The sequence below is a fragment of the Mustelus asterias genome, chromosome 9, assembly GCF_964213995.1.
Source record: "Mustelus asterias chromosome 9, sMusAst1.hap1.1, whole genome shotgun sequence".
Classification (NCBI taxonomy): Eukaryota; Metazoa; Chordata; class Chondrichthyes; order Carcharhiniformes; family Triakidae; genus Mustelus; species Mustelus asterias.
Window position 1 is genome coordinate 85,288,283 of NC_135809.1, and position 26,680 is coordinate 85,314,962.

The 26,680-nt window shown below is 41.8% G+C and overlaps 1 protein-coding gene across 2 annotated transcripts in view; it reads right to left on the reverse strand.

The window, feature by feature from the left end:
• Positions 1 to 1,044: 1,044 nt before the first annotated feature.
• The window catches only part of ighmbp2 (immunoglobulin mu DNA binding protein 2), a 59,565-nt gene continuing 33,929 nt past the window's right edge, over positions 1,045 to 26,680 (reverse strand). For both annotated transcript variants that reach the window (XM_078220453.1, XM_078220454.1), the window contains exons 11-16: positions 20,515 to 20,633; positions 17,962 to 18,056; positions 13,901 to 14,024; positions 8,059 to 8,997; positions 2,628 to 2,812; positions 1,045 to 1,742 (exon numbers count right to left, since the gene is read on the reverse strand). In XM_078220453.1, the coding sequence (XP_078076579.1) occupies positions 1,548 to 1,742; positions 2,628 to 2,812; positions 8,059 to 8,997; positions 13,901 to 14,024; positions 17,962 to 18,056; positions 20,515 to 20,633 (1,657 nt within the window). In that variant the 3' untranslated portion in view covers positions 1,045 to 1,547. The remainder of the gene's footprint in view (positions 1,743 to 2,627; positions 2,813 to 8,058; positions 8,998 to 13,900; positions 14,025 to 17,961; positions 18,057 to 20,514; positions 20,634 to 26,680) is intronic.

Sequence of the window (26,680 nt, forward strand, 5' to 3'; positions counted from 1 at the left end):
ATAGGTTCCGCTTTCTTACAGTGAAAAATTGAAAAAGGCAGATGATAAGTCTAGCTCGTTAAACCTGGATATTATTAGGAAGCAAAGCATGTTTGTGCAGAGACATCATTAATGGTCACTTTTCATTGGTCAAAGCATGCAGTTAGGATCGGGCCAACATTTTCCCCTGGAGCAAAGGGACTTTTCACTCAACCCAGATAATTACCCAGAAAATGCATGATAAATTTTTAAAATATCAGCTACCACAATTGCCCCATTATGGCTAAATTATACAGAGTTATATTCCTTCCACCAAACCGCGATACTTTATACTTGGAAGGGGGTTTGTGGGCGGGGGGAAAACTACATACGAATATTCAATGTTTTTCTTTAATATGAACTAATGAAATACACTCACCTGACAACTGGCCATGTCTGTACACTGATATAGGTGGCACAGTGGTTAGCACCAATGCCTCAGTGCCAGGGACCTGGGTTCAATTCCCGGCTTAGTCACTTCTGTGTGGAGTTTGCACATTCTCCCTGTGTCTGCATGGGTTTCCCCTGGATGCTCCGGTTTCCTCCCACAGTCCAAAGATGTGTAGGTTAGGCGAATTGGCCATGCTAAATTCTCCCTCAGTGTACCTGAACAGGCGCCGAAGTCTGACCTTTAGGGGATTTTCACAGTAACTTAATTGCAGTGTTAATGTAAGCATACATGTGACTAATGAATAACCTTGAACTTTAACATGCTTGTGATTCTCCTGTGTTATTGCACAAGGATTTACTGTGGTTTAAAACAGTTATTTACCGACTAATTTGCCCTATCCCTTAAAGACCACTGTTCGAGTAATCCCCATTGTCAAGTAGGTAGCTTTAGGCAATGGAAGAAGTTTCTAATTCTGAAGGTCAATCAGTAGCTTCTATATTCCAGGCTCCAGGTTAAATGTATTAGGTGTGAAGAGTGGCTATTTTAAAAAAGATAGTTTTGTGTGACATTGAGAGCGTGTTGGATACACTAGAGGTAAATGTTTGCATACATACTTCCCGATCAGCAAGCCATTTAGAAACCAGTAGTTTTATTCTTTTATTTTCCATTCTATTACAGATTTGTGCAACAAAAAAAGTGTCAAGTGATCAACAATAGAAATACCAATTAAGATTGAACACAATAAATGATTACTGTTCCAGTAATCCATCATTCTAATCTACCTTTCACAGAGCCATTCCCAAATGATAGTATGGAATAAGTCACTGAAATAATCAGGATAATCATTTATATTGCAGTAATCTTTTCACTTTTTCCATTGTTTCGAAAAAGAAACTGACAGTAAAAGGATGAAGATTAATTTCTACACTTCAGTAGCGTCTATTACAACACAATCTCTAACACCCACTGCAAGGCTACCAAAATTGCATAGCTTTCATAATTGGTGTGAAGTCATTTCAATTCCTGCTGTGTTTACTACTTTGCTCCATAAATTATTTTTATAATACAAGAAAACCACCTGAAATAAACATACATACTTACGCCATCTCAGTTAATTTATAACAGGCCATTTCAATTTTTACTTTTTAGCTTCCTTTTTGGCACCCCGCTGGCTCGCTAATTGTTCAATTTTCTTCCCTAGTTTTCTCTGCAGATGGGCCTTCTTCACTGGATCTAATGAGTGGTCTTTACTGCCACTACCTGCATACAGAATACCTTCTCTGCTGATGAGTTTTCGGGCATGAGCTTTGGCACTTCCACCACAGCCATGAACCTAGAAAAGGGAGAAAGGCACAATTATTCATGATAACGAAGGTGAAATCTGCTGAATAAATCAAGAACGAATAGCAGATGCACACAGACAAAACAGGTGGCTGTCCACAGAAAGTCTGCAGCATTTTAAATGCAACGCCAATTAATGACATGAGCAAGACCAGGTTCAAAGCTTGTTTGAAAGGGAATTGGAAGGTAGTTGAGATAAATTATTTTAAATGGCAGTGGTGAGGTAATTCCAAGCTTGGATTTTTAAAAGCCTGTGGGTTTTTAGGACGAACAAGAGAGGGTGACAAGGGGTCTCACAGTCCTTCCAGTATGTTAAACATCCACTCTCTTGACCACTGTACATGAGGGTGGCAATGTGTACCTACTACATGATTCACTGCAGTAGTTTGGCAAGGCTTCTTCAACAGCATCTCCCAAACTCTCAGGTTTTACATCTAGAAAGAAAAGGGCAGCAGGCGCATGGGAACACCACCACCTCCAAGTCACATACCAACTGAACTTGGAAAAGTATCATAGTTTCTTCATCATTGCAGGGTCAAAATCCTGGAACTCCCTTTCTAACAGCACTGTGAGAGAACCTCCATCACACAGACTGTACCCATTCAAGAAGGGAGCCTTTCCAAAGGTAAATTTGGAATGGGTAATAAATGTTGGCCTTGCTAATGATACCCAAATGGCCAAAGTGATTTTTCATTTAAAAAAAACTGAGATCCTGGGTAAAAATACATTAAACAGAAGTCTTTATTTTCCTAAGATATACAGAGTGTTCCAGCATCTAGATCCATCCAGTCTCTTCAGTATTCCTATCAACAATTTCATGCTAAACATTGTTGAATTAACTGAATTAGCACTTGCTTTCTCTCTGCACAGCTCTTACCTCTGGGATGTGATGGCTGAGGCAGTAGTCTTTGTTACAGTGAATGCAGTGCTGTCCCAGGGTGACAATACTTCCTTTGCACTTTAAGAAAGCACAAACACTGTTCGCCTTTATTGACGCAGCAATAAGCGCATCAAAATCCTCTTCTGTACCACTTGCAGCAGCATCTTTAGTTGAGGCTTTCCCTGTTAAATAAGCAATTAGAGCAATGTTTCATCTCACCTTATCTAAAGTGAAACGGTTGGAAATCCAATAACCAATTTATTGCAGGTCCATTAGCAAGTTCCTACACGGTGGCGCAATGACTCTTCACATCACAGGACTGTCCAATTAATAAAAACGTTTCAAGCGTGACCATTCTAGTGCACTGTGGAAATTTTGCAATCATGCAATGCTCACTAATTTTAATTGCAGCTGAAACAGTCCTGCACCTTCTTTCTGCTTAACTCAAGACACAGATTAATGGAATGAAACAAGTTCCTTTTAATTATGATGCACTGTGCCAAGTAGTTTTGTAATTGAAGTAATATAAAATTATGTGCTATTGTGTTTTATCCCAAAATATACAGACACAGTAATAATGACAATTGCTGCAACAGTATTTTATGGAACCTGCATTGGATAAACTCCAGGTTTCTTGCTGTTTCTATTTTTCATTCAAAGAGTCTGATTTTAGCAAAGCTGATTTAAGGTTTAAATAGATTCAACAATGCACCTTGAAATAAATATATAAAATACAAAGAAAAATGGTTTCCAAACACCAGATAAAGCTTTTGGGGGACCATTTAATTTCTCACGAACAAAGTATCAATAACAGAATTGTAAGACATCTCAAATTCTTTGGAGTGAGCCCTCACTTAAGTTGTGGCTGCGATTCTGAAAAAGCAACTATAAGTGAATTTAAGGTTCCCACAGGAATCAACATGAAAGCCAGAGTTAAGATTCCTCCGGATACTCCTCACCCAACATAAATATACATTTTGAAATTCTGTAGCATAAGGGTGCAGAACTGTGCATTGCTAGTTGAAATAACTTGTAAACTAAAATATATGTCACTAAATATAAAATAAATACAATATACAAATTAAATACTTACAAAAAGATAGGAGGCATACCTGTTCAGTACACAGCAGTTTTAGATTGCGCAGTTTCCACCTAGTGGGGGAAGTTGCTCAGTGCAGTTAACAGTGACCTACATTGACTAACATTTGTCACTAGATAGACTTAGTGAGTGTTCAGGAGTGCAACCAGAGGCAAAAGTCAGGAGCCAGCAAAGAATAGTCCCCGAGGACTCATGGCAAAGGCAGGGGAGGAGGACAGATTAGTGATGAGTTTGTGGGTCAACGGAAGGCAAAAGATATTGACATCAAATGAAAGTCATTTTGCACCAAAGACGTGTACAAAGGGAAGAAAATTGGATACTAAAACAAACTTAAAGGCTTTGTATCTGAATACATGAAGCATTTGGAATAAAACTAATGAATTAACAGCACAAATTGAGACAAATGACTATGATTTAAGGGTGATTACTGAGACATGATTTCAGGAAAACCAGGTTTGGGAATTGAATGCTCAAGAGTACTTTGTATTTCGGAAGGATAGGCAGGAAGGAAAAGGAAGTGCTGTGACTTTGTTAGTTAGGGAAGAGATCAGTGCCGTAATGAGAAATGATATAGACAGATAGAGTCCAAGACGTAGAATCAGTCTGGGTAGAAATAAGAAATAGCAAGGGGGAGTAATCTATTGGTCCCAAACAGTAGTTTAGCAGTGGGACACCATATAAACCAAGAAATACTGGAGGCTTGCAAGAAAAGTACGGCAATATTCATTGATGATTTTTAACATATTGATTGGAAAAACCAAATTGGCAAGGGCAGCCTTGAGGGAGAGTTCATTGAATGTATTAGAGATTTGTTTTTTTGGAGCAATATGTTGTGGAATCAACCAGGAAGTAGGCTATTCTAGATTTGGTATTATATAATGAGGTAGGGCAAATAAATGATCTCATAGTTAAGAATCCTCCAGGGAAGTGCGATCATAGTATGCAAGAATTTCAAATTCAGTTTGAGGGCGAGAAGCTGGAGTATTGTTGTGAAGTGTTGCTGCTACTGTACAGAGAGACCACACTTAGAATATTGTGTACAGTTTTGGTCGCCTTACTTGAGGAGGGATGTAGTTGCACTGGAGATGATTCAGAGGAGGTTCACCAGATTGATTCCAGAGATGAGGGATTTGTCTTGAGAGATTGGGCAGTTTAGGCCTATAATCCCTGGAGTTTAGAAGAATGGGAGATGAAGTGACAAGATGATAAGGGGGATTGACAAAGTAGGTGAGATGAGGATGCTTCCTTCTGGAGAGCAATCTAGAACAAAAGATCATAGTTTAAGGATAAGGGGCTGCAGATTTAAGACAGAAATGAGGAGAAATTACTTCTCAAAGAGTCGTGAATCTGTGGAATTCACTACCCTAGTGTGTGGTGGATCCTGGGACATTGAGTAAATTTAAGGAAAAGGTGGACAGATTTTTAATTAGTAAGGGTGTGAAGGACTATGGTGAATGGGCAGGAAAGTGGAGTTGAGATCAGCCATGATCGTATTAAATGGCGGAGCAGGCTTGAGGAGCTGAATTGCCTACTCTTGCTCCTAGTTCTTATGGTTCATATGGAGAGACAAGGGGGAAAAAGGGGAGGGTAGGGGGAAAGCCAAGGTGAGGGGTGGGGGGGGGGGGGGGGGGGGGGGGGGTGGGTGGGGGGCAGGGGTCGGCCGGTGAGAGCCAAGGGAAAGGGGAGGGATGGGAGGCTGGGAGTTTGGGGGGAGGGGGGGGGGTGAGAGGCTGAGGTGTGGGTGAGAGGCAAGGAAGAGTGGGTAAGAGGCAAGGCCAGGACTGGCAAGGCTGGTAGCAGGAGGAAGAAGGACAGAGGGCAAGGGACGGATTTACAATGAAATGCACCGTGCTCTGGCGCAGGATCCCCAAACAACGAGGTGGGGGGGAGACCCAAAATGAATGAGGTTCAAAACATTAGCTCCTTTTAATTCTCGGACCAAAACAGAATTTCCTCCTCCTCAACTCTCCCACAAGCAAACAACCTGAGGTCTCAGAGTGTCAACATTCCAGACTTTCCCAGGCAGTCACGACTGACCTGCTATTTGAAAATGTCGTGAAGTTGTACAATTGTGGGCTGATTTCTCCATGCATTTGCTGCTGACAGGTTGATACCGTCCTATTGAGCATGTGATTGGCTAAATAGCTTCACTCATGGTTTTCAAAGGGCAGACTTGTTGGAAAGTGAAACACTCTCCCAGCTTGTGACCCTGTTTGACTCATCCACAGGGAATCTTGACTCCCACCATTCCTCGAACTTCTCCTATATTCCAGCCTAGAATATTTGAGGATTACTTTGGGCTGGAACATTTGGGCAAAATTGAAACTTTCATCCAACTGGAAATGAAGTAAAATTGAAAGTTAGCTTTGTCTGCAGCGAATGGAAAGATGAGCAATGGTCATTGTGGTACGAACGAATCCTCTTTCCCCAGGGTCAGGGGGTTGATAAAGAGGTGGTGGCAGCAGGTAAATGTCTAATTGTGTGGATTGAACAGTAGATGGGCTTAAGAAATTAGAATCGGTATCTGCCTTCTGCATGGCAATCAAGCTCTTTGAAGAATTGCCTTCTCAGCTATTAACATACAGTTGTGAGTGCACAGATCCAGTCTCCGCTGAGCAATTGTTTAACGCTGATCTAAAAGGAAGAGAGTAAATTTGCAGGCGCCTCATTGAGAAACTGGGGACAGGCCCTTTAGCCCTTCCCAGCAGCGGATCTTCATTCTTACAGACAGAATAGAGGTGTCCATCAAAACGACCCTCTACTCCACCTTTAGTCTTCCCGGTGTTGAGAAAACCACACTGTGAGCAGCAAGCACAGTATATTGGGGAAGGAGAAGGACTAGGTGTTCGGGACCCTGAAAGGTGGAAGGGCAAGAGGTGAAAGGACAGGGGTCGTATTGCCTGCAATCAAACGGGAAAGGAACAGGTGTTAGAGATGATGGAGCAGTGGACCAGGCTGTTATGGTGGAAATGGTCACTTCGGAATGCTGAAGGGTGAGGAGGGAAAGATGTGTTTGAGGGTGGAATTGCGGTAAAGGTAGCAGAAAAGGCCGAGAATTATCCATCAAATACAGAGACTTGTGGGGTGGAAGATGATAATAAATAGATCTCCTGTTTAATTTGGGTGGGAATTTTAAATATTTCTTGCCAAGCTATGGGTGCATCACTTGGAGCTGTCTCAGGAAACAAATCCTTCTGAGACAAGTTTCTGATCAAAGAATGTTACTAGAAAACTACATATGTCTGTATTTTCTTCGAAAAAAAAACAATCGCAAACTGTGGCACTGGATTGAGGAGCTCTTTTTGAGAAAGTGAATCTGAGGATGTCTCCGAGAGAGAAGTTTGGAGGGGATCTTATTCAGAACTGCTCTGAGGTGAGTGATGAGAGTGAGATCTCATTTAGAAAAGGGTCTGAGGGTTTCCATTCATTGAGCCATCGCTGGGATTTTATTGCGAAAGCAGATCTAAGAGTAGTGTTTTGGTGCAAAGGGTTCTCATTAAGTGGATAAATGAGGGAAGTGTTTTGTGTTTAAAAAGATTATTGTGTGTAGATGTGGATTATTGAGAAAGCAGGCCCAAAAATATTTGTGGAAAGTGAGTGGAGGAATCACTGAGCAGATTGAAGGGGAACATATTGAGTGAGTAGATTTGAGGGGATCACATTCAGGAAATAAACCAGATTAAAAACACTGAATTGTGTTGGTTAATCGCATACAGTAAAGGCAAGTTCCATGTTTGCTCACCTCGCAAAACCATCTTTACCATTATTCAGACAAGAGGCAAGCTTGGATTTCAGCAAGGCAACTATTTATACAGACATATTTTCACAAGGGAAGAAGCACTGCTAAATTTGTGAATTTTCTTGGCTTCGGATTTTGGAATCCCATTAACTGTAAATCCACCACTGGTGAGGCAAAGATGGAAGGACTGACAAGTCGTGTGAGCAGAGAGGCTACAGAAGAGGAAGTTAAATGACGGTGAAGTGAAAATGGCAACGTTAAACAGGTACACCGACACTATTAACAATGTTAAAGTGAACCAATGTTAACTGAGCTGATTTTAAGTGAGGACTTACTGGATTGGAATCCTTCCATAACTAAGCTTTGACAAAGGGTCATCTGGACTCGAAATGTCAGCTCTTTTCTCTCCATACAGATGCTGCCAGATCTGCTGAGATTTTCCAGTATTTTCTCTTTTGGTTCCTTCCATAACTACCTGTCCACCCCAGCTCTCACAGAAATAAGGGCTCTCATCTAATAATCAACACTTTGTCACTTTAACATATTTTTTTTTAAATCAGTAACTCTTGACTTAAAACAATAGCACATACCCTTTTCTGCAGGTTTCTTATTTTTAGATTTCAGAGAAACAGTAGTGCTAGACTGCTGCTTCTGTTTTGCCTTCTCCTCTCGCTTAGCTTGCTCCCGCTGCATCCTTTCCAGGTACAGGGTCTTTAAGTCCATCTTTGACTGAGAAACACAAGGGACATGGTCTTGTGGCCCGTCCATTTCAGGAAGAGCCCATTCTTTTGCTTTTTCCTGGGGAACCTGTAGGGCAAGATCACTGGATTTCTGGGTCACTTCTGGACTCTTTTGGTCCAGTTGGCCATCAAGCTGGTTTTGTGCTTCCAAAATACCGGACTTGGCTACGACAATAAAGCGGTCTTTGCCTTCACCAGTGCTAAAATGTTGAAGTCCAAGCTCTTCCGCTATCTGGTGGACTAACAACCGATCATGAGAATTCAAAGACATTGGGAATTCAAACTTGGTCCTTGCACTATCCTCGTTAAATCGCATTATTTGTTTCTTAAGTTTCTCAGAGTTATCTTTTACAACACTAGTTTTGGTGGCTTGGTCTAATATTCCAGCACTGGCAGCCTCTTTCTCTACTGAGTCACTACTGGTATTTGCAGCCTTCTTTTTGCAAGCAGGCTTTTGAGTGGATTCGTTTTGTGTGTCTTTGCGTATTTTTGCCAACGCTACATTCCTGTCGCTGGTTGAGCTGCCATTATTTTTGCAAGCTGCTGAACAGTCTTTTGTTCTCCTTTGCTCAGCCTGAGAGGTTGGCCGGGAGTAGTTTTCAGACACTATGTCGTCGCAGTACTCAAACGCAGTCCGCGTTTCCCCATGTTCAGTCATGTAGTCAACCAAGGATTTCAAAAACGGATGAGTGCTGACAGTGCGTGTGTCACAGACCACCATCAAGTGGCGGCGCGCACGAGTAACCGCCACATTTATTCTTCGGTCTTCAGCCAGGAAGCCCACCTCACCTGGACAACAGGATTCAAAATGTGATTAAAATGAACAAAATGATTTGCCAGTGAGATAATGAGGCTGAAATCGCTCTCGGCCAGATGCGCTAAATGGATGGTTTTGCTTGGGTTGCAAGATATACATCCCATTAGATATTCAATTCTCTCAAAGTTAATAGAACTGAAAATAGTGCAGAATGTACAACAGGTAGTTGATGTGATACCAGGTTGATATGAAAACCATCCATTTTGTGCTACAGCCCAAGCCAATTTCTACCCCATTAAATTTTAATTATTCATCAGAGGATGATTTGGAAGGGCTCAAAGTGAGACATATTTACACTGCAGAATTTCTACTTTGTATTCTTGTCAAACAGGCCCAGTTTGGGTGAGGGATTAAGAGCAAAGACTGCATGCATGTCTGGATATACAAGTTCTTCTGTATTTGACCGTTTACGTTACTGTAGTTCCTGCTTTCCTCAACTTAAGATATCAGGGCAGTTCAGCAGCAGATAGGGGGAGCAGAGGTCGGGGGCATACTAGTCACACAGAGAGGATGTAAAGTTACTTAAACAACAAAGAGAGATGCAACACTGACAAACAAACACCAGGAATCAACACAGTTCTGCTGTGCCTCTCCTGAATGCACCAGACCACACTGATTGTCGTTTAGAATTGTCGCTTACTAATTGCAAGTTGTAATAATTGAATTTTACCTCTCAAGTGAAGGCCAAATACCACACAAGACATAGAATTGCAGGTGGATACAGCAAAGGAGGCTGTCATTTGTCCCAGCTATCCATTTAGTACCAAACTCCTCACTTATTCTCCACAGCCCTGCAAACATTTACTTTTCAAGCATATACCCATTTCCATTTTAAGAGTTACTATTGAATCTGCTTCCACCACCATTTCAGGCTGTGCATTCAAGATTATAACTTACTGCACAAAATAAAACATCTCCCATCTGGTTCTTCTCCAATCACTTTCAATCTGCGAGATCTGGCTACTGACCCTCCTGACACTGGAAATAGTTTTTTCTTATTTATTCTATCAAAACTCCACATCAATTTTGAATACCTTTATTAAATCTCCACCAGATTGTTGAAGAACATTTCACTAGCTGTCAAATGCAGACTGACTCTCCTTCCATTCTGCTTCAGTTTTCCTCAACCATAATCCAGTGTGACATTTCATTGTTTCTCTCACCAACCCAAGCTGTGAGGTTTCGTGCTGAGTTATGCCAATTTAGGTCATGTTAAGTGACGCATGTCCACAGAAACCTGGACCCAGGACAGTGCAAATGTAATCCACATAGAAGCCCTTCAGACAGCAGACAGAGTAAATTTTCACCCCAGCAGTCTGCATTGACATGTTACTGAACCACTCAGATCATCACTGCTGGAACCTGCAGCTTAAATTGAGAAAATTCTGCAGTTTAGTGAATGAGCAAGAATAAGACAAATGGAATATAATGTGGATAAATGTGAAGTTAGCTACTTTGGTTAGCAGGAACAGAGGTGCAGAGATTTTCTTAAATGGTGAGAGCTTGGGAAGTGTCAGGGGCCTGGATGTCCTTGTTCCAAAGTCACTAAAAGCTAACATGCCAGTGCAGCAAACAATTAGGGAGGTAAATGATATGTTGGCCTTTATCACAAGAGGATTTGAGTACAGGAGTAAAGATGTCTTGCTTCAATTATATAGAACTTTGTTTGGACCACATCTGGAATAGTGGGAACAGTTTTGATCCTCTTACCTGAGGAACGACACTCTTGCCATAGAGAGACTGCAGCAAAGGTTCACCTGACTAATTCCTGGGACGACAGGACTGTCCTATGAGGAGAAATTGAGAAGACTGGGCCTGTATTCTCTAGAGTTTAGAAGACTGAGAAATGATCTCATTGAAAGTTATAAATTTCTTAAAGGACTAGACAGGGTCGATGCAGAAACGATGATTCCCCTGGCTGGAAGGTTCAGAACAAGGCATCACAGTCTCAGAAAAAGGAGAAAGTCATAGAGATGAGGAAGACTTTCTTCACTCAGAGGATAGTGAATCTTTAGATTTCTCAATCCAAGAGGGGTGTGGAAGCTCAGTTATTGAGAATGTTCAAGTGAGAGATTGATAGATTTCTAGATACTAATGACATCCATTGATTATGGGGATAGTGTGGGAAAATGGCATTGAGGTAGATGATCAGCCATGATCTAGTTGAAAGGCAGAGTAGGCTTGAGGGGCTGAATGGCCTACACCTGCTGCTATATCCTATCCTCCTAAAAGCAAATGACAACTAAGATTTGACTTTTGAAAGGGTTTTAAATTGCATTTCTGCAACAGAAGCTCATGTCAGCAGTTTTTTAAAATCTAATATTCTTTCTTCAAATCCACTGAAATTTATGGGAAATTATATCATACTGAATAAATGCTGGGTTATTCCAGGTACATTTGTGTAATATCTACAACATACCCAAATAAATTTTTAAATAATTATGGGCAAGTTCAAATGCCACTTTTGAAAACATTTTAGTATTGTTTCCGATAAATGTGAACATCTTTTATTTCTCTCCACTAAAGACCCATATTGTTGTTTTCCTGAGGAACAACCCTACGTCAATTTCTATTGCGATTGGAGATCACCATGGAACCAGAGTGAGCTCCAAGACTAGTTTCAATTGCCTAAAAATGTTGAAGAGGAATATTTGATTTATTTTCTCCCAAATGGGCCTGCACATTGATCTGTTTCCTTGATTCTCCCAGGAGATTATTATTTTCTTTGGGTGGGCTGAAGAGCACATATACGAGTACCGCGATGCAAAAAGTACTGCATAAATGCGGCATGAGCTGGATGCACCAGACGACCTTTTCCTGTTTGTCAGCCTTTATAATTTTCTTCAACTTTTGAAGGCAGTGACTCCTTGCTGGGGCACAGCTTTGAGAGGCACCTGAGTCAGTTGTGTGAACTTTGACAACAAAAATCAGTAAGTTATTTAACTGTAGGAAGCATTACAACCGAGTCCAATCCAATTCTTATTTTGTGGAAGAGAGTTAACATGACCTCAGCCACAACCATATGTTTTCTCTATTCATCCCAAAGTATCAATAATAATGAAAGCAACGAGAACAGAGCAGAGAATTCAATTGCTTGCACAACTGGATCATGGGACTTGGGCTTTCGCCATTATTTTGTAGAGAAGCAGAATCAATTTCAAGCCTTCAAATCACATTACCAGTGGAAGATTTCTCCATACACTTGTATCTAATAAGGTGTGCCAAGATCATGAATTGTCCCTTTCAGGCGTTCTTTAGTATTGCATATCTCATCACTTCAACGTGATTTACAGGAGCATAAGAAATAGAAGTAGGCTGTTCGGCACCTCAAACCTGCTCCATCATTCAATAAGGTGAACAACCATTTGAGAGAAGAAATCCGTCCTTATCTCTCTTAAATGTTTAATTTAGTATTTTAAAGCTGGGTCCCCTACTTCTAAGTTGCCCATCAAGAGGTGAATCATCTTCTCAGTATCTACCCTGTCAAGACACCTCAGAACCTTCTATTTCAATAAACTCCAATAAGTATAGGTCCAAGCTGCTCAACCTTTTCTCATCAGACAATCCCCTTCAGAGACTGCCATGCCAGAGTGGGACTCCTGAGCCACACCAGGTAAAGCATAACACAGAGCTAACCACCGTGGCACAAAACATTGTTTTAATGAGATGGATGGCTGCTACAGCGCAATCCAATCTTCTTTTCCTTTCTTCCTGACTTTCCAAAATGTCAAATACCCTTGTGGATTCAGTCCCAGCCTTGGTCACATGTTTGCAAACACGTCTCTGTAATGGCTATCATATCTTATCCATTTATTTCTATTTGTGCTACCAATTCTTCCACCTTGATACAAATGCTGTTCACACACAGGTATACACTCTCATTCAGTCTTATTTCCACTATTCCCTACTTTGTGAACTATCCAATGACCAACATTTTGCATAATTCTTGTAGACTTTTTGTGCCAATCAAAACACGATGCTAAAATCTGAATGAAGACCATGTTCAAGAGTCTCTAAGTAAATTATTTACACTGGCATCTAGGAGCATCGCATTAGTTCCAGAAATATAATACAGCATCAAAATTCATATTGGGATCAATTTTGCTTTGATTTAATTGGGCAGACAGTGGATTTCCATAATGGGGTTTAATTCAAATATAAACAGTGAGGAACCCGTGCGAATTGCACTGCTTATAGGCAGCTGGCTGTTTGATGGTGGGAAATCCAACAGGACTGCTGCTTCTTAAATGGGCAAAGGGTTGTCCAGCAAATTAGCCAGCAGAAAATGAGAATGGTAGCTAGACATTCATTGTATTTTGCTCAGTGTCCCCTCACACTTCTGCACAACCTTTCAACATGGCAGAGACTACTCAGTCTTCTTGCAGAAGCTGATACACAATTGGAAGTAGTCTTCAAGAACAAGTGGACAGCTTGCCAAATGAGGGTGTGATGATGCGACATCATTAGGAAAGGAAGGACATGTAGCTTTGGAGATGGTGAGGCCTGGAAGCCATGCCTGATAGTGATGTTTGGCACTTCCCGTTTCTTTCCTTTTACCTGTTAACTCTCCAGCTCACACACTGTGACAATGTTGATCAATGTGTATACTGTTGGACGATGATTGCACTTCAAAAATACTTCATTTGCTGTAAAATACTTTGCGGTATCGTGAGGTTGAGAAGGGCGCTATATAAATGCAAGTTCTTTATTGATTATGCATATATATAACGCTCAACTAATACAAGGCAACTCAAACATCAATCAACTAATCCAAAGGTTGCCCAAAGATTGTAGATTCCTAATAAATTATTTTTGCCCACCTATTATTCAAGTGATGTGCAGCATCATACTACATGAAAGGTCAATAGCACATACCTGTCCTGTTGGATCTCACAAGTGATAAAAGAACAGCCTCTTTTTCTCTTCCTTGAAAACCATCAACGGACTTGATTTCCAGCTCTGGATACTTGCTCGACAACTCTTTCCTTAGGAGTTGCACCTGTTTAACAAACAATTCCCTTGCTTAAAAAAAATAAAGTTCAGCCACAGCTTCTGCATTCAACACCATCCCCCTCCACCATCATAATTTGGATCATCTCTTTTCTAAATTCCTCTATTCCATCCCCTAACCAAAAAGCCAACCTGTTTCCATCTCTGGGACACCAGTCTTCAACCAGGCACCAGGATAAACACAGGAACAGTCTAACGGGACTGTCATCCCGTTGTTTTTAACAAAGAAGCATCTAACTTATGATTGTGCCTCTCACATAAAACACAGGCAAGATTGCTGAAAAAAGAGGTGCGTCAAAGTTTTTCATCTTGCACTCATCAGGACACTTTGCAAGAATGCCAGTATTTGGGGAAAACAACAATTTACACTGCATGAGAAGTGAATGTTCATTGGATGACAAGTGAACTCTGATTAGGAGAGGCATTGCCATGGAGAATGCACCAGTTATACAACATTTGCCAAATAATCCTCAGAGTGCGAAGGATTAAACCGAAAACCAATCTAGGATTGTCAGTCGGGTTCGCAATGTGGTGCATTTTTGTGTACTGGAAGCTACATATATTAATACACAGGGCCCCATTCTTTACAGACAGAAAGCACATGTACACACATTGCGCCAGTTTCCACTAAACAAAATAAGTGACAGTCATTTACTGATTTACACCCCAGGGCACTGCCTTCACTAATCAGGGACAAGCTGCCTGCTTTAAATTTCAAACAATGCTTGGCAGTTATCTGTCAGTCACCATCAATTGGTGCATTCTCCATGGCAACACCTCAACCAATCAGTCCATTTGCCAACCTACCAGCATTCTCATAGAATCATAGAAACCCGACAGCGCAGAAAGAGGCCATTTGGCCCATCGAGTCTGCACCGACCACAATCCCACCCAGGCCCTACCCCCATATCCCTACATATTTACCCACTAACCCCTCGAACCTACACATCTCAGGACACTAAGGGGCAATTTTAGCATGGCCAATCAACCTAACCCGCACATCTTTGGACTGTGGGAGGAAACTGGAGCACCCGGAGAAAACCCACGCAGACACGAGGAGAATGTGCAAACTCCACACAGACAGTGACCCAAGCCGGGAATTGAACCCAGGTCCCTGGAGCTGTGAAGCAGCAGTGCTAACCATTGTGCTACCATGCCACCCAACCACTGTGCTACCGTGCCACCCTTTCTCACACAGTATAAATTGTTGTTTTTCTCTTATACTGGTATTCTTACAAAATTTCCTGATGAATGCAAGATGAAAAAAAGCTTCAACATATTTCTTTTTTCAGCAATACTCAAGTTCTGGTCTACCAAATACCTACTGGCAAGATTGGCTCATCGAGTCTACATTGACTCTCTGACAGAGTAACTTACCCAGGCCCTGTCCCCTGCCCTACCACCGTAACCTCACACATTTAGCATGGCTATTTCATATAACCTACACATCTTGGGATACTAAAGGGCACTTTTTTTTTAACCATGGCCAATCCACCTAACCTGCACATCTTTGGACTGTAGGAGGAAACCAGAGTACTCAGAAACGCACGCAGGCATGGAGAAAATGTACAAATTCCACACAGTCACCCCAAGGCCGGAATTGAACCCGGATCCTTGTGCTGTGAGGCAGCAGTGCTAACCACTGTGCCAACGTGTAACACCTAAAAAGATGGACACTATTTTAGAAGCACCACATCCAATAAATTTGACGCAATTGAGGTTTTTTCTAGGATTAGTAAATTATTATGGCATATTTGTTCTAACGTAGCTACATTGCATAATTTACTGTGTGTAAAACAGTTATGGGACTGGACAACAGACTGTGAGAAAGCATACAAGGATATCAAAGATGCTTTGCAGAAGTCTTAAGTATTGGTTCATTTTAATCCGAAGTTATCATTACTGCTTGCTTACAACACTTCGCCATATGAAGTAGGGACAATAGTTTCACATACTATGCCTTTCGGAGAAGAGTTACCAATATCTTTTGCTTCATGCACTCTGATTCGTGCTGAATCTAACTATGCTCAGTTAGAAAAAGAAGCATTGATTATAATTCTTGGCGTATGAAAGTTTTATCATTATTTATATGGCTGTCATTTTACATTATTGACTGATCATTGACCATTAACTACTGCTTTTGGGCCATACAAAGGCATACATTGTTAGCTGCTAGCCAATTGCAAAGATGGTCAATGATGTTATCTGCACACTCATACGATATAAAGTATTGTCAGTCAGAGTTCCACACTAATGCTGGTGCATTATCATGCTTACCTTTATCTATTGAGCAGATACTACCAACTAGTTTTGCTAATATGTTTCATTTTTCACTTGCAGATTATTTGCCTGTGACAAGTTCAGAGAATACCATAAATGATCGCTGAATAGGGAAGGTGATGGATATGGTTTTGAAAGGAACGATAGCTGGAACGCATTATCTTGATTTGAAACCAGCTGTGTCAAGAAAGCTTGAGCTGACCATTCAAGGTGGGTGTCTATTGTGGGGATTCTGAGTGATCATTCCTCCTTGCATGCATATAGGAGTTCTTGAACAACTACATGAAGGACATCCTGGAATAGTCTGGATCTAATCTACACATCTTTGACACTAAGGTCAATTTTAACATGGCCAATCCACCTAACTTGCACATGTTTGGATTGTGGGAGGAAACACACGCAGGCATGGGGAGAATGGGCAAACTCCACACAGTCACCCAAGGCCAGAATTGAACCCGGGTCCCTGGTGCTGAGAGGTAGCAGCGCTAACCACTGTGCCACCATTCCATACCTTCTTCACTCAAGCTGGTTTAAAACGTTGGGTCTATTCACTTTACACCTATGTAAGCTTAACATGCAGAAAGACTCCTATTCCAAATGAAACAGGTAGAGCAGCATTGAGATCTGCAAATCTGTGAATAATGTTGGACAATTCCTTGGAAGCACTCTAAAAGGAGCTATAAGAAGAGTGAGACAACTGACAGGGTGCCAGGATGCCTTCAGGCCCTGGCACATCAATCTACGTCTTGTGTTGGGAGTCCACATCAAAAAAGAACCAGATACAGAGATGTGCTGCTATCTGCTGAATGTGCAACTGCAGCACAGGATAGATAATATTGCGCTGTACCATGGAAACAGCCTTCAAAAACTGAGCTATGAGGATGGTGTAATGCAGAAGTTAGAAAGCCCATCTTCTCACAACCTTCTCGTATGGCACCTCTTCCATTTCAGCAGCAGTTAACCAGGATGTTATTTGCTTGCAGACTCGTCTTAGATTTCCTGCCCCTTCAATTTTATCATTCACTTTCCGGACACTATAGTTGAGTATTTGCTATGTATGTGGGTGGCATGGTTAGCACTGCTGCCTCACAGTGCCAGGGACCTGGGTTTGATTCCAGGCTTGGGTCACGTCTGTGCAGAGTCTGCACTTTCTCCCCGTGTCTGCGTGGGTTTCCTCCGGGTGCTCCGGTTTCCTCCCACAGTCTGAAAAGATGTGCTGGTTAGGTGAATTGGCCATGCTTAATTGTCCCTCAGTGTACCCAAACAGGCGCTGGAATGTGGCAACGAGGGGATTTTCACAGTAACTTCATTGCAGTGTTAATATCAGACTACTTGTGACACTAGTAAATAAATAAATGTCTAAACCCGAACCTTAGCAATGATAATCAACCAAATATTGAAAATTGGGTGTAAACAATTTATTACTTTTTGTTTACTTCCGTGTACTGCCCCTTTCAAGCCATTAGGAAACAAACTGCATTCATAATCAGAAAACTTCAGGATTGTGTTAAGAGCTCACATTCTGTTTTAATTGCTTTTGAATTAAGACATAACTTCTAAAATTTGAATATTTCAAAATCAACAATCAAGAACCAAATGCCTACTTTGCCTGTACATAAACATTGGAAAATGATCAGGACATATACCTGCAAATTGTACGGTGCTATCACAGCAATATCCTTTGGGTGGACACCAGCCTCAGTCAGGGTTTGAATGTGCATCGTCACAATTTGAACTTCACCTGGAATAAAAGCAATACGAGTTATGACAGACTCAGGTCTATCATGTATATTTTTTCATTTGGTATTAATTATTTTTGAGAGTGGATTCCAAGCCCCATGCTGAAGTTGGCTCATTCCGCCCAATATCTACTATTATAATGGTACAACCCAAGGACAAATCAATTGTACTCCTCATCAGATACTTGTGACTCTCCAATCTTTTCAAAAGGTGGACTGAGAAAACATCTGACAAGGTGAGGGCAGATTTAAGAACGTGAGCTGTTTTACTTCACGCCCAATAAGCATACACAGCAACAGTTATTTAACTGTTGGGGAAGACAATGGCCCAGTGGTATTATCACTAGACTATTAATACAGAAACTCAGCTAATGTTCTTGGGACCCGGGTTCGAATGCTGTCACAGCAGATAGTGGAATTTAAATTCAATTTTTTAAAATCTTGAATTAAAAATCTACTGATGACCATGAAACCATTGTCGATTGTTGGAAAAACCCATCTGGCTCACTAATGTCCTTTAGGGAAAGAAATCTGCCATCCTCACCTGATCTGGCCTACATGTGACTCAGAGCCACAGCAATGTGCTTGACTCTTAACTGTCCTCAAAGGGCAACTAGGGATGGGCAATAAATGCTGGCCAGTCAGGACGCCCATGTCCCACATATGAATTTAAAAAAACTCAAGTCAGGACAAATTGTCTCGATGCAGTAATACAACAAAAGAACAAACTGGTTCTGCTTCCTTGTATTGGTGGGTTGGCAGGTTTGATTTAAACAGAATAACTACACTCCTCTACACTATATGTATCTGGCAATAACTTGGCATTGCAGCTATCTGCTTAAATGCCTTACTGACCATGACATAGTATTTTTATTCTCTCATGATCACAATCCAAGAGAAGGGCCTGCTAGAGAGCCACTGCCAATGATTTGGAACGAAGGACTTCTCAATCCAACAGATGAGATGTTCAATTTTGCAGCATTATTGCAGCCTCAGAGGCAGCAGCATTAATCTTAGACTACTAACATTCTAGAACTACAGGCCGCGATTCTACCGGCTTGCTCCGCCCATTGATGGACAGGGTGAGCCGGTAAAATCATGCAGGAGCTGAAAAATCAGGATCGTGCTTAATTTCTCAGCTCTCGCGATCTTACTGGCACCGGATTTCTGGCACGATCAGCCTCTCGCCCACTTCTGCCGCGAGACTGAATATAAAATTTAATGTAAAATTTATTTTAAACATCATTAACATGTGTTTAGCGAGCCCAGGACTCAATTGTCCGGTCTCACTTGCCTTTGTAGCCTCGCCAGGGGAGGTTCTCTCCAGCGAGGAAAATAGCCGGTCCTCGTGAATGGGGAACAGTCATGCTGGCCTCGCCGGTAGAATCGGAGGCCGTCCGGGGGCCCGCTGCACAATCTGCAGCCGTGATCGGTGAGGGGGTGAGGCTGTTACATGCGCAATAGCTCTGTCTGCTGCTCGAGCAAGCTGGCTGACGAATTATGTCCTGTCCACTGCCACTAGTGGCTGGAAACGGTCTCGCCTATTTTTTCATGCACTAAGTGCATAAGATTGGGAGTAAAGACTCATCCATCGGATCTGAAGCTACTATTTTCACACTAGCTGGACAGAGTCATACAACACAGAAAGAGGTCCTTTGGCCCATTGTATCCATCAAATACCTACCAATTCTAATCCCACTTTTCAGCACTTTGTCTGTAGCCTTGCATGCTATGGTGTTTCAAGTGCTCCTGTAAATGTTTCTTAAATGTTGTGAGGGTTCCCGCCTCTATCACCCTTTCAAGTAGAAAGTTCCAGATTCCCACCAGCCTCTGAGTGAAAACGTTTTCTTCAAACCTCCTCTAACTCTCCTGCCCATTACCTTAATTCTATGTCCCCTGGTTATTGACCCCTTTACTAAGGGGAATGTTTCTTCCTATCTGCCCCATCTATATCCTTTATAATTTTGTACATCTCAAATCAGGTCCCCCTCAGCCTTCTGCTCTAAGGAGAACAACCCCAGCCTAATCAGCCACTCTTCATAGCTGAAACACTCCAGCCCAAATAATTGAAGGACGATAAATTGCAAGGATATGTGGAAAGAGTGGAACTAACTGGATTGTTCTTTGAAAGAGCCAGCACAAACTCATGAGGCCAAATGCACCGTATCATTCTATATGATTCATTTTAAATCAGTACAAGATGTCACACAGAAACAAAACGCCTGTCAAAGAAGCCAAATGGTTGGCTCAGTTTAGCTTGGTGTGTGGACAATTACAGATTCGAAGTCAAACTGTCAAAATGGTGCACAAAGACATTTGGCTTGGCCGCTTTAGCTAACAAATATTGGTGCGAAAAGGAGTTTTGGCTCCAGGCAAGTTACTTTGGTTTAACAGCCTAGCTGCATAGCAAAAAGCTATGTCGGTGTGATTACTTCCAAACTATCACCAATCAAATGGCACCTTTATTTCCTTTAGATTGTTCATTTTCTTCATCAAGTTCAAGCAGACCACATCCTGAGGTGTCTATTAGAAGCAGTGGAAGCTTTGTCTCTTCTGTGGAAGCAACCCCAGGCAGATCTCTAAGAATTATGGGAGCAAGAGTTAATAACACAGCAAAACTACAGTTGCATAAAAATAGTCATCCATCACAAAGCTTGTATTACTAAACAGAGAAATCAGCCCACACAGAATAGTCAATAAAGAAGATTAATTGGAGTGCATGTCTGTGTGTATGGAATCTGCTTCACTAAAATTGCCACAGTAACATTCTGCAAGGATGCAATTAATTTTTGGGTAGTACCCATGTCTTCATTAGCCTTTGAAGCTCAGGAAGAATGAAAATAATTTCATCCCGCCTCCCACCTCCTCCTCAGTTCATCACCTCACAGTTGGCGGAGCTATTTTCAGAGAGGTGTTTTGATCTCATATTTTAACAGCTTGGTATTAGCAGAAAGGCATTTTACAACTCTTCTTCAATCTCATTCTCACTTATATGTCTGTTGTACACATACACACTTACTGACTAACAGTGCCTTTTAAAAATATTACCCAGACCTCGAAACAGGATTCTGATTTATCATCAAAAGTCAACCAGATTACCAAGGTGTCACCTTGCACCACAAACAAACATGATTGAAAGTGGCAGGCATTATGTGCAAATCAGTTTGAGGTGGAAAATGCTAGAAATCTCCAGCTGCTCACACCAACGGGATCTTCTGGTCCTGCCAACAGCACACCCCCACTGCAGGTTTCCCGGCAGCATGGGCTGCAGTCAACGGGAAATCCACCTCCTGCCATGAGAAACACAGCAGGGAGGCCAGAGAATCCCCCCCCCCCCCCCAACTCCGCCAAACCACCTCCCAAAGTCACAACGGGAAGGATGGTCATTTAGCAAACAATTTGTGCAAAGCCCACAAACAAGTCAGCTTTTTCTTAAAATTAGCTCTGAGAAGCTGTTGAATCAGGTTTCACATGTTAATAATTAAAAAACAACCAATTTCAAGTTTCTAGGTGTCCAGATCACCAACCTGTCCTGGTCGCTCCACGCCGATGCTATAGTTAAGAAAAAATCCAGAAAATGCTGGAAAATTTCAGCAGGTCTGACAGCATCTGTGGAGAGAGAATAAAGCCAACATTTTGAAGGGTCATTGAGACTCGAAACATTGGCTCTATTCTCTCCACAAATGCTGTCAGACTTGCTGAGATTGTTCAGCATTTTCTGTTTTTGTTTCAGATTCCAGCAGCCGCAGTATTTTGCTTTTATCTATGGTTAAGAAAGCCCACCAACGCCTCTACTTTCTCAGGATGCTAAAGAAATTTGTCATGTCCGCTATGGCTCTCACCAACATTTATAGATGCACCATAGAAAGCATCCTTTCTGGTTGTTTCACAGCTCAGTATGGCTCCTGCTCTGCCCAAAACCACAGGAAATTACAAAGGGTCGTGAACAAAGCCCAGTCCATCATGCAAACCAACTTCCCATCCACTGACTCGGTCTACACTTCCCGCTGCCTCGGAAAAGCAGCCAGCATAATCAAGGACCCCATGCACCCTGGATATACTCTATTCCACCTTTTTCCGTCGGGAAAAAGATACAAAAGTCTTGAGGTCACGTACCAACCGATTCAGGAACAGCTTCTTCCCTGCTGCCATCAGACTTTTGAATGGACCTGCTAAATTCTTCCTCAGCAGAGTGTGGCGACTGGGGCATTTTCACAGTAACTTCATTGCAGTGTGAATGTAAGCCTACTTGTGACTAATAAATAAACTTTGAGATGGCCTTTGAGATGGGTTTTAGGAGAGTAACTGGAGAAGTGGAGAGATTAAGGAAGGAAATGGTAGGGGGTTTGATCCATGGGCTGAAGGCATGAAGTAGGGGGGGGTGGGGAGTGGAAAAGTATCCAGCTGAGGAGGTGGCTGTAGGAGATTGGGTATGACAAGGCAATGGCATAATTTAAAGATAAAGATAAGGCTTTGGCATGTTGAAGTAAATCAACCTAGTCCAATAGAATTTCAATGCTTGCCAAACTTATGGACATCAAGTCATCATATTCACCACAATACACAAGTTATTTGCAATATTAATAAAATGCTAAATCTTTTCAAAGCAAATTTGAGGTTTTAAACATTCTGCAATCGGGACTAATACACTTCCTGCCTGAGCCAGAACAGTTTCAAAAGGGTTTTACAATCCATCTGCTTCACAAAGCAAGCCTGCTGTATACAATCTCAAAGGGTGCAACCATCTGTTAACCAAAATGTTCAGTTTCTGATGGGGCATCCCAGTGTATTTAAATAATATTGTTCAAGAGTAAACTGTCTGTATTTTGATTTGATTTATTGTCACATGTATTGATATACAGTGAAAAGTATTGTTTCCTGCGCGCTATACAGACAAAGCACACCGCTCATGGAGAAGGAAAGGAGAGAGCGCAGAGTGTAGTATTACAGTCATAACTAGGGTGTAGAGAAAGATCAACTTCATGCGAAGTAGGTCCATTCAAAAGTCTGATGACAGCAGGGAAGAAGCTGTTCTTGAGTCAGTTGGTACATGACCTCAGACTTTTGTATCTTTTTCCCGACAGAAGAAGGTGGAAGAGATGCGTGGGGTCCTTAATTATTCTGGCTGTTTTTCCGAGGCAGCGGAAAGTGTAGACAGTGTCAATGGGTGGGAGGCAAGTTTGAGTGATGGACTGGCCTTCGTTCAAGGCCCTTTGTTGTTTCTTGCAGAGTTGGACAGAGCAGGAGCCATACCAAGCTGTGATACAATCAGAAAGAATGCTTTCTATGGTGCATTTGTAAAAGTTGGAGAGAGTCGTAGTGGGCATGCCAAATTTCCTTAGTCGTCTTGAGAAACTAGAGGTGCTGGTGGGCTTTTTGACTATAGTGTCGGCATGGGGGGGCACCAGGACAGGTTGTTGGTGATCTGGACACCTAAAAACGTGAAGCTCTCGGCCATTTCTACTTTGTCCCCATTGCTGTAGACAGTGGCAGGTCCTCCACTATGCTTCCTTAAGTCGATGACCATCTCCTCCATTTTACTGACATTGAGAGATTATTGTTGTACCAATTCATCAGATTCTCTATCTCTTTCCTGTACTCTATCATATCATTGTTAGAGATCTGACCTACTGGAGTGTCATCAGCAAACTTGAAAATTGAGTTGGAGGATATTTGGCCACACAGTCATAGGTGTATAAGAAGTATAGTAAGGGGCTAAGGAAACACCGGCGTTGCGGATGATTGTGGAGGTGGTGTTGTTGCCTATCCTTACTGATTGCGGTCGGTGGGTTAGGAAGTTCAGGATCCAGTCACAGAGGGAAGAGCCGAGCCCCAGGCCACAGAGTTTGGAGCTGAGTTTCGTAGGAATAATGATGTTGAAGGCTGAGATGTAGGCGATAAATAGGAGTCTGACACAGGTGTCTTAGTTATCTAGGTGCAAAAACTGAAACGGGAGAATCTGTCAAAGAAAGTCATGCAATGTTGGTCTGAGGAATCGGATGGTTTCCTACTGGACTGCTTACAGTCAGTAGACTGGCCAGTATTTAAAAACTCTGCGACTAGCCTGAACGAGTACGCCTCTACAGTAACTGACTTCATTACTAAGTGTGTAGAAGACTGTGTACTTGTGTATTTTAGACACAGAAGACCGAGTACTATGCATTTTAGACACTGAAGACTGGGTATTTTAACAGAATTCATAAATAAGGAGACTTGGGGAAAGAAATTAACAAATCTCTACAAATTTGCTTTTGTATTCAGACTCCCTTTGTTTAAGCTCTGTAGCCTGTCATTTCAGAAGGTAATAGCCGGACATTTAATAGACTTTTGGCTAAAGACCAACCTCCTATAATCTCTCCGTGCCAATAACGCCCTATTCATTTCAATCGCAGGCTTCAAGAAATCTATTAAGTTGAATTCAGAACATACTTGAATGTTGCTGCACTATGCCATCTTGCCAAAAATGCACATTTCAACCCTCATTTACAGCCATGCAGCACTGTCTGTCACTCACACACCTCAATTGCTTTGCAAAATCCATCAACGCCCAGCTAAACAAAACCAAGTTCTTCAGTTAGAATCCTGTGTCACCAGATTTCGCAAGAAAACTTTGAGAGGAATCGCTGCCTTTCCAAAGATTGGCCCTACTTTCACAGCACTTCCACAAATATAAATGTATCATCAGAACAGGAACAGAGAAGGTAACGAATGGTGGACTGCTTGTTTCACTGAGCAACTGGCCCTTCAGCTTCCAGGTCACAAAAAATCAAGAATAGTGTTTTCAATTCTTCATTTTCAAGGATGTTTGACAATTTGTAACGGTAGCAAAAAAGGAAAAGGAGGAGCGACAACTCTTTTAGTAAAGAATTAGATCGATAGTATCATGAAAAGTGTGGTTAGCACTGTTGCCTCAGAGCACCAGGGACTCGGGTTCAATTCCCAGCTTGTCTGTGCAAAGACTGCAAGTTCTCCCCGTGTCTGCATGGGTTTCCTCAGGGTACTCCGGTTTCCTCCCACAGTCCAAAAGATGTGCTGGTTGGGTGCATTGGCCATGCTAAATTCTCCCTCAGTGTATCTGACCAGGGGCCGGAGTGTGGCGACTAGTAACTTCATTGCAGTGTTACTGAAAGCCTACTTATGACACTAATAAATAAATAAAAAAGTGATCTATCCTTGGAAGGTCAAAACGCAGAATCAGTTTGGGTGGAAATAAAAAATTGCAAATGAAATAAGCCACTGGCGGGAGTCATTTTTCGGGGCCCCAAATAGTAGTTGCTCAGTGGGACAGACTATAAATCAAAAATAATGGGGGCTTGTAAAAAAAGGTACTGCAATAGTTTGTAAGTAATTTTCATCTTCGTATATATTGGACAAATCAAACTGGCAAAGATAGTCTTGAGAAACAGTTCAGAGAGTGTACTTGGGACAGTTTCTAAGAACAATACATTCTGGATCCATCGAGGAAGCAGGCTTTTGTGACCTCGCAGTGTACAATAAGACAGGATTAATTAATGGTCTCAGTAAAAAAAGGCAAGGGTGATCATAGTCGGATGGAATTTCATAATTAGTTTTGGGGGTGAGAAACATGGATCCAAAACTAAATAAAGGCAACGGCAACAAAGCTGGCTACCGCAGACCAGGAAAATAGGTTAAAAGGTAAGATGGTAAAACAGTGACCGTCATTTAAAGAGATATTTCATAATTCTTACCAAAGATACATTTCACTGAGAAAGAAAGATCCACAAGAAGATGCATCATCAGTGGCTAATTAAGGGTGTTGTCAAATTGAAAAAATGTGTACAATGCAGTGAAGATTAGTGGTAGACCAGAATATTGGAAAACATTGTAGAAACCAACAAAGGATGACAATAAAAAGAGAATTTATGGGCGTAAATTAGCAAGAAATAAATAAGGATAATCAGCTTTTACAAGTATATAAACAAGTATATAAAAAAGAAGAGCTTTGGCATGTTGGCCTTCATTGCTAGAGGATTTGAGTAGAGGAGCAAGGATGTCTAACTGCAGCTGTACAGGGCCTTGATGAGAACACACTCAGCAAAGTGTGTGCAGTTTTGGTCTCCTAATCTAAAAAATGATATATGTGCCATAGAGGGAGTGCAGCAAAAGTTAACCAGACTGATTCCTGCGATGGCAGGATTGTCGTATGAGGAGTGATTGGGTCAGCTAGGCTTGTATTTACTGGAGTTTGGAAGAATGAGACAGGATCTCATTGAAATGTCCAAAATTCTGACAGAGTTGGACAGACTGGATACAGGCATGATGTTCCCCCTGGCTGGCGGGAGTTCTAACAAAGGGTCACAACCTCAGGATACGGGGTAGTCCATTTAGGGCTGAGGTAAGGAGGAACTTCTTCACTCAGGGGGTGGTGAACTTGTGGAATTTTCTACCACAGAAGGCTGTGAGAGGCCAAGACACTGAGTATAGTTAAGAAGGAAATAGGTAGATTTCGAGACACCAAAGATGTCAAGCAGTTTGGGGAGAAAGTGGGAGTATGGCATTGAGATAGAAGATTGGCCATAATCGTATTGAATGCTGGAGCAGGCACAGGGGTCGAATGAATACTCCTGCTCCTATGTTCTATGCTTCTATGTGTGATATGCACATA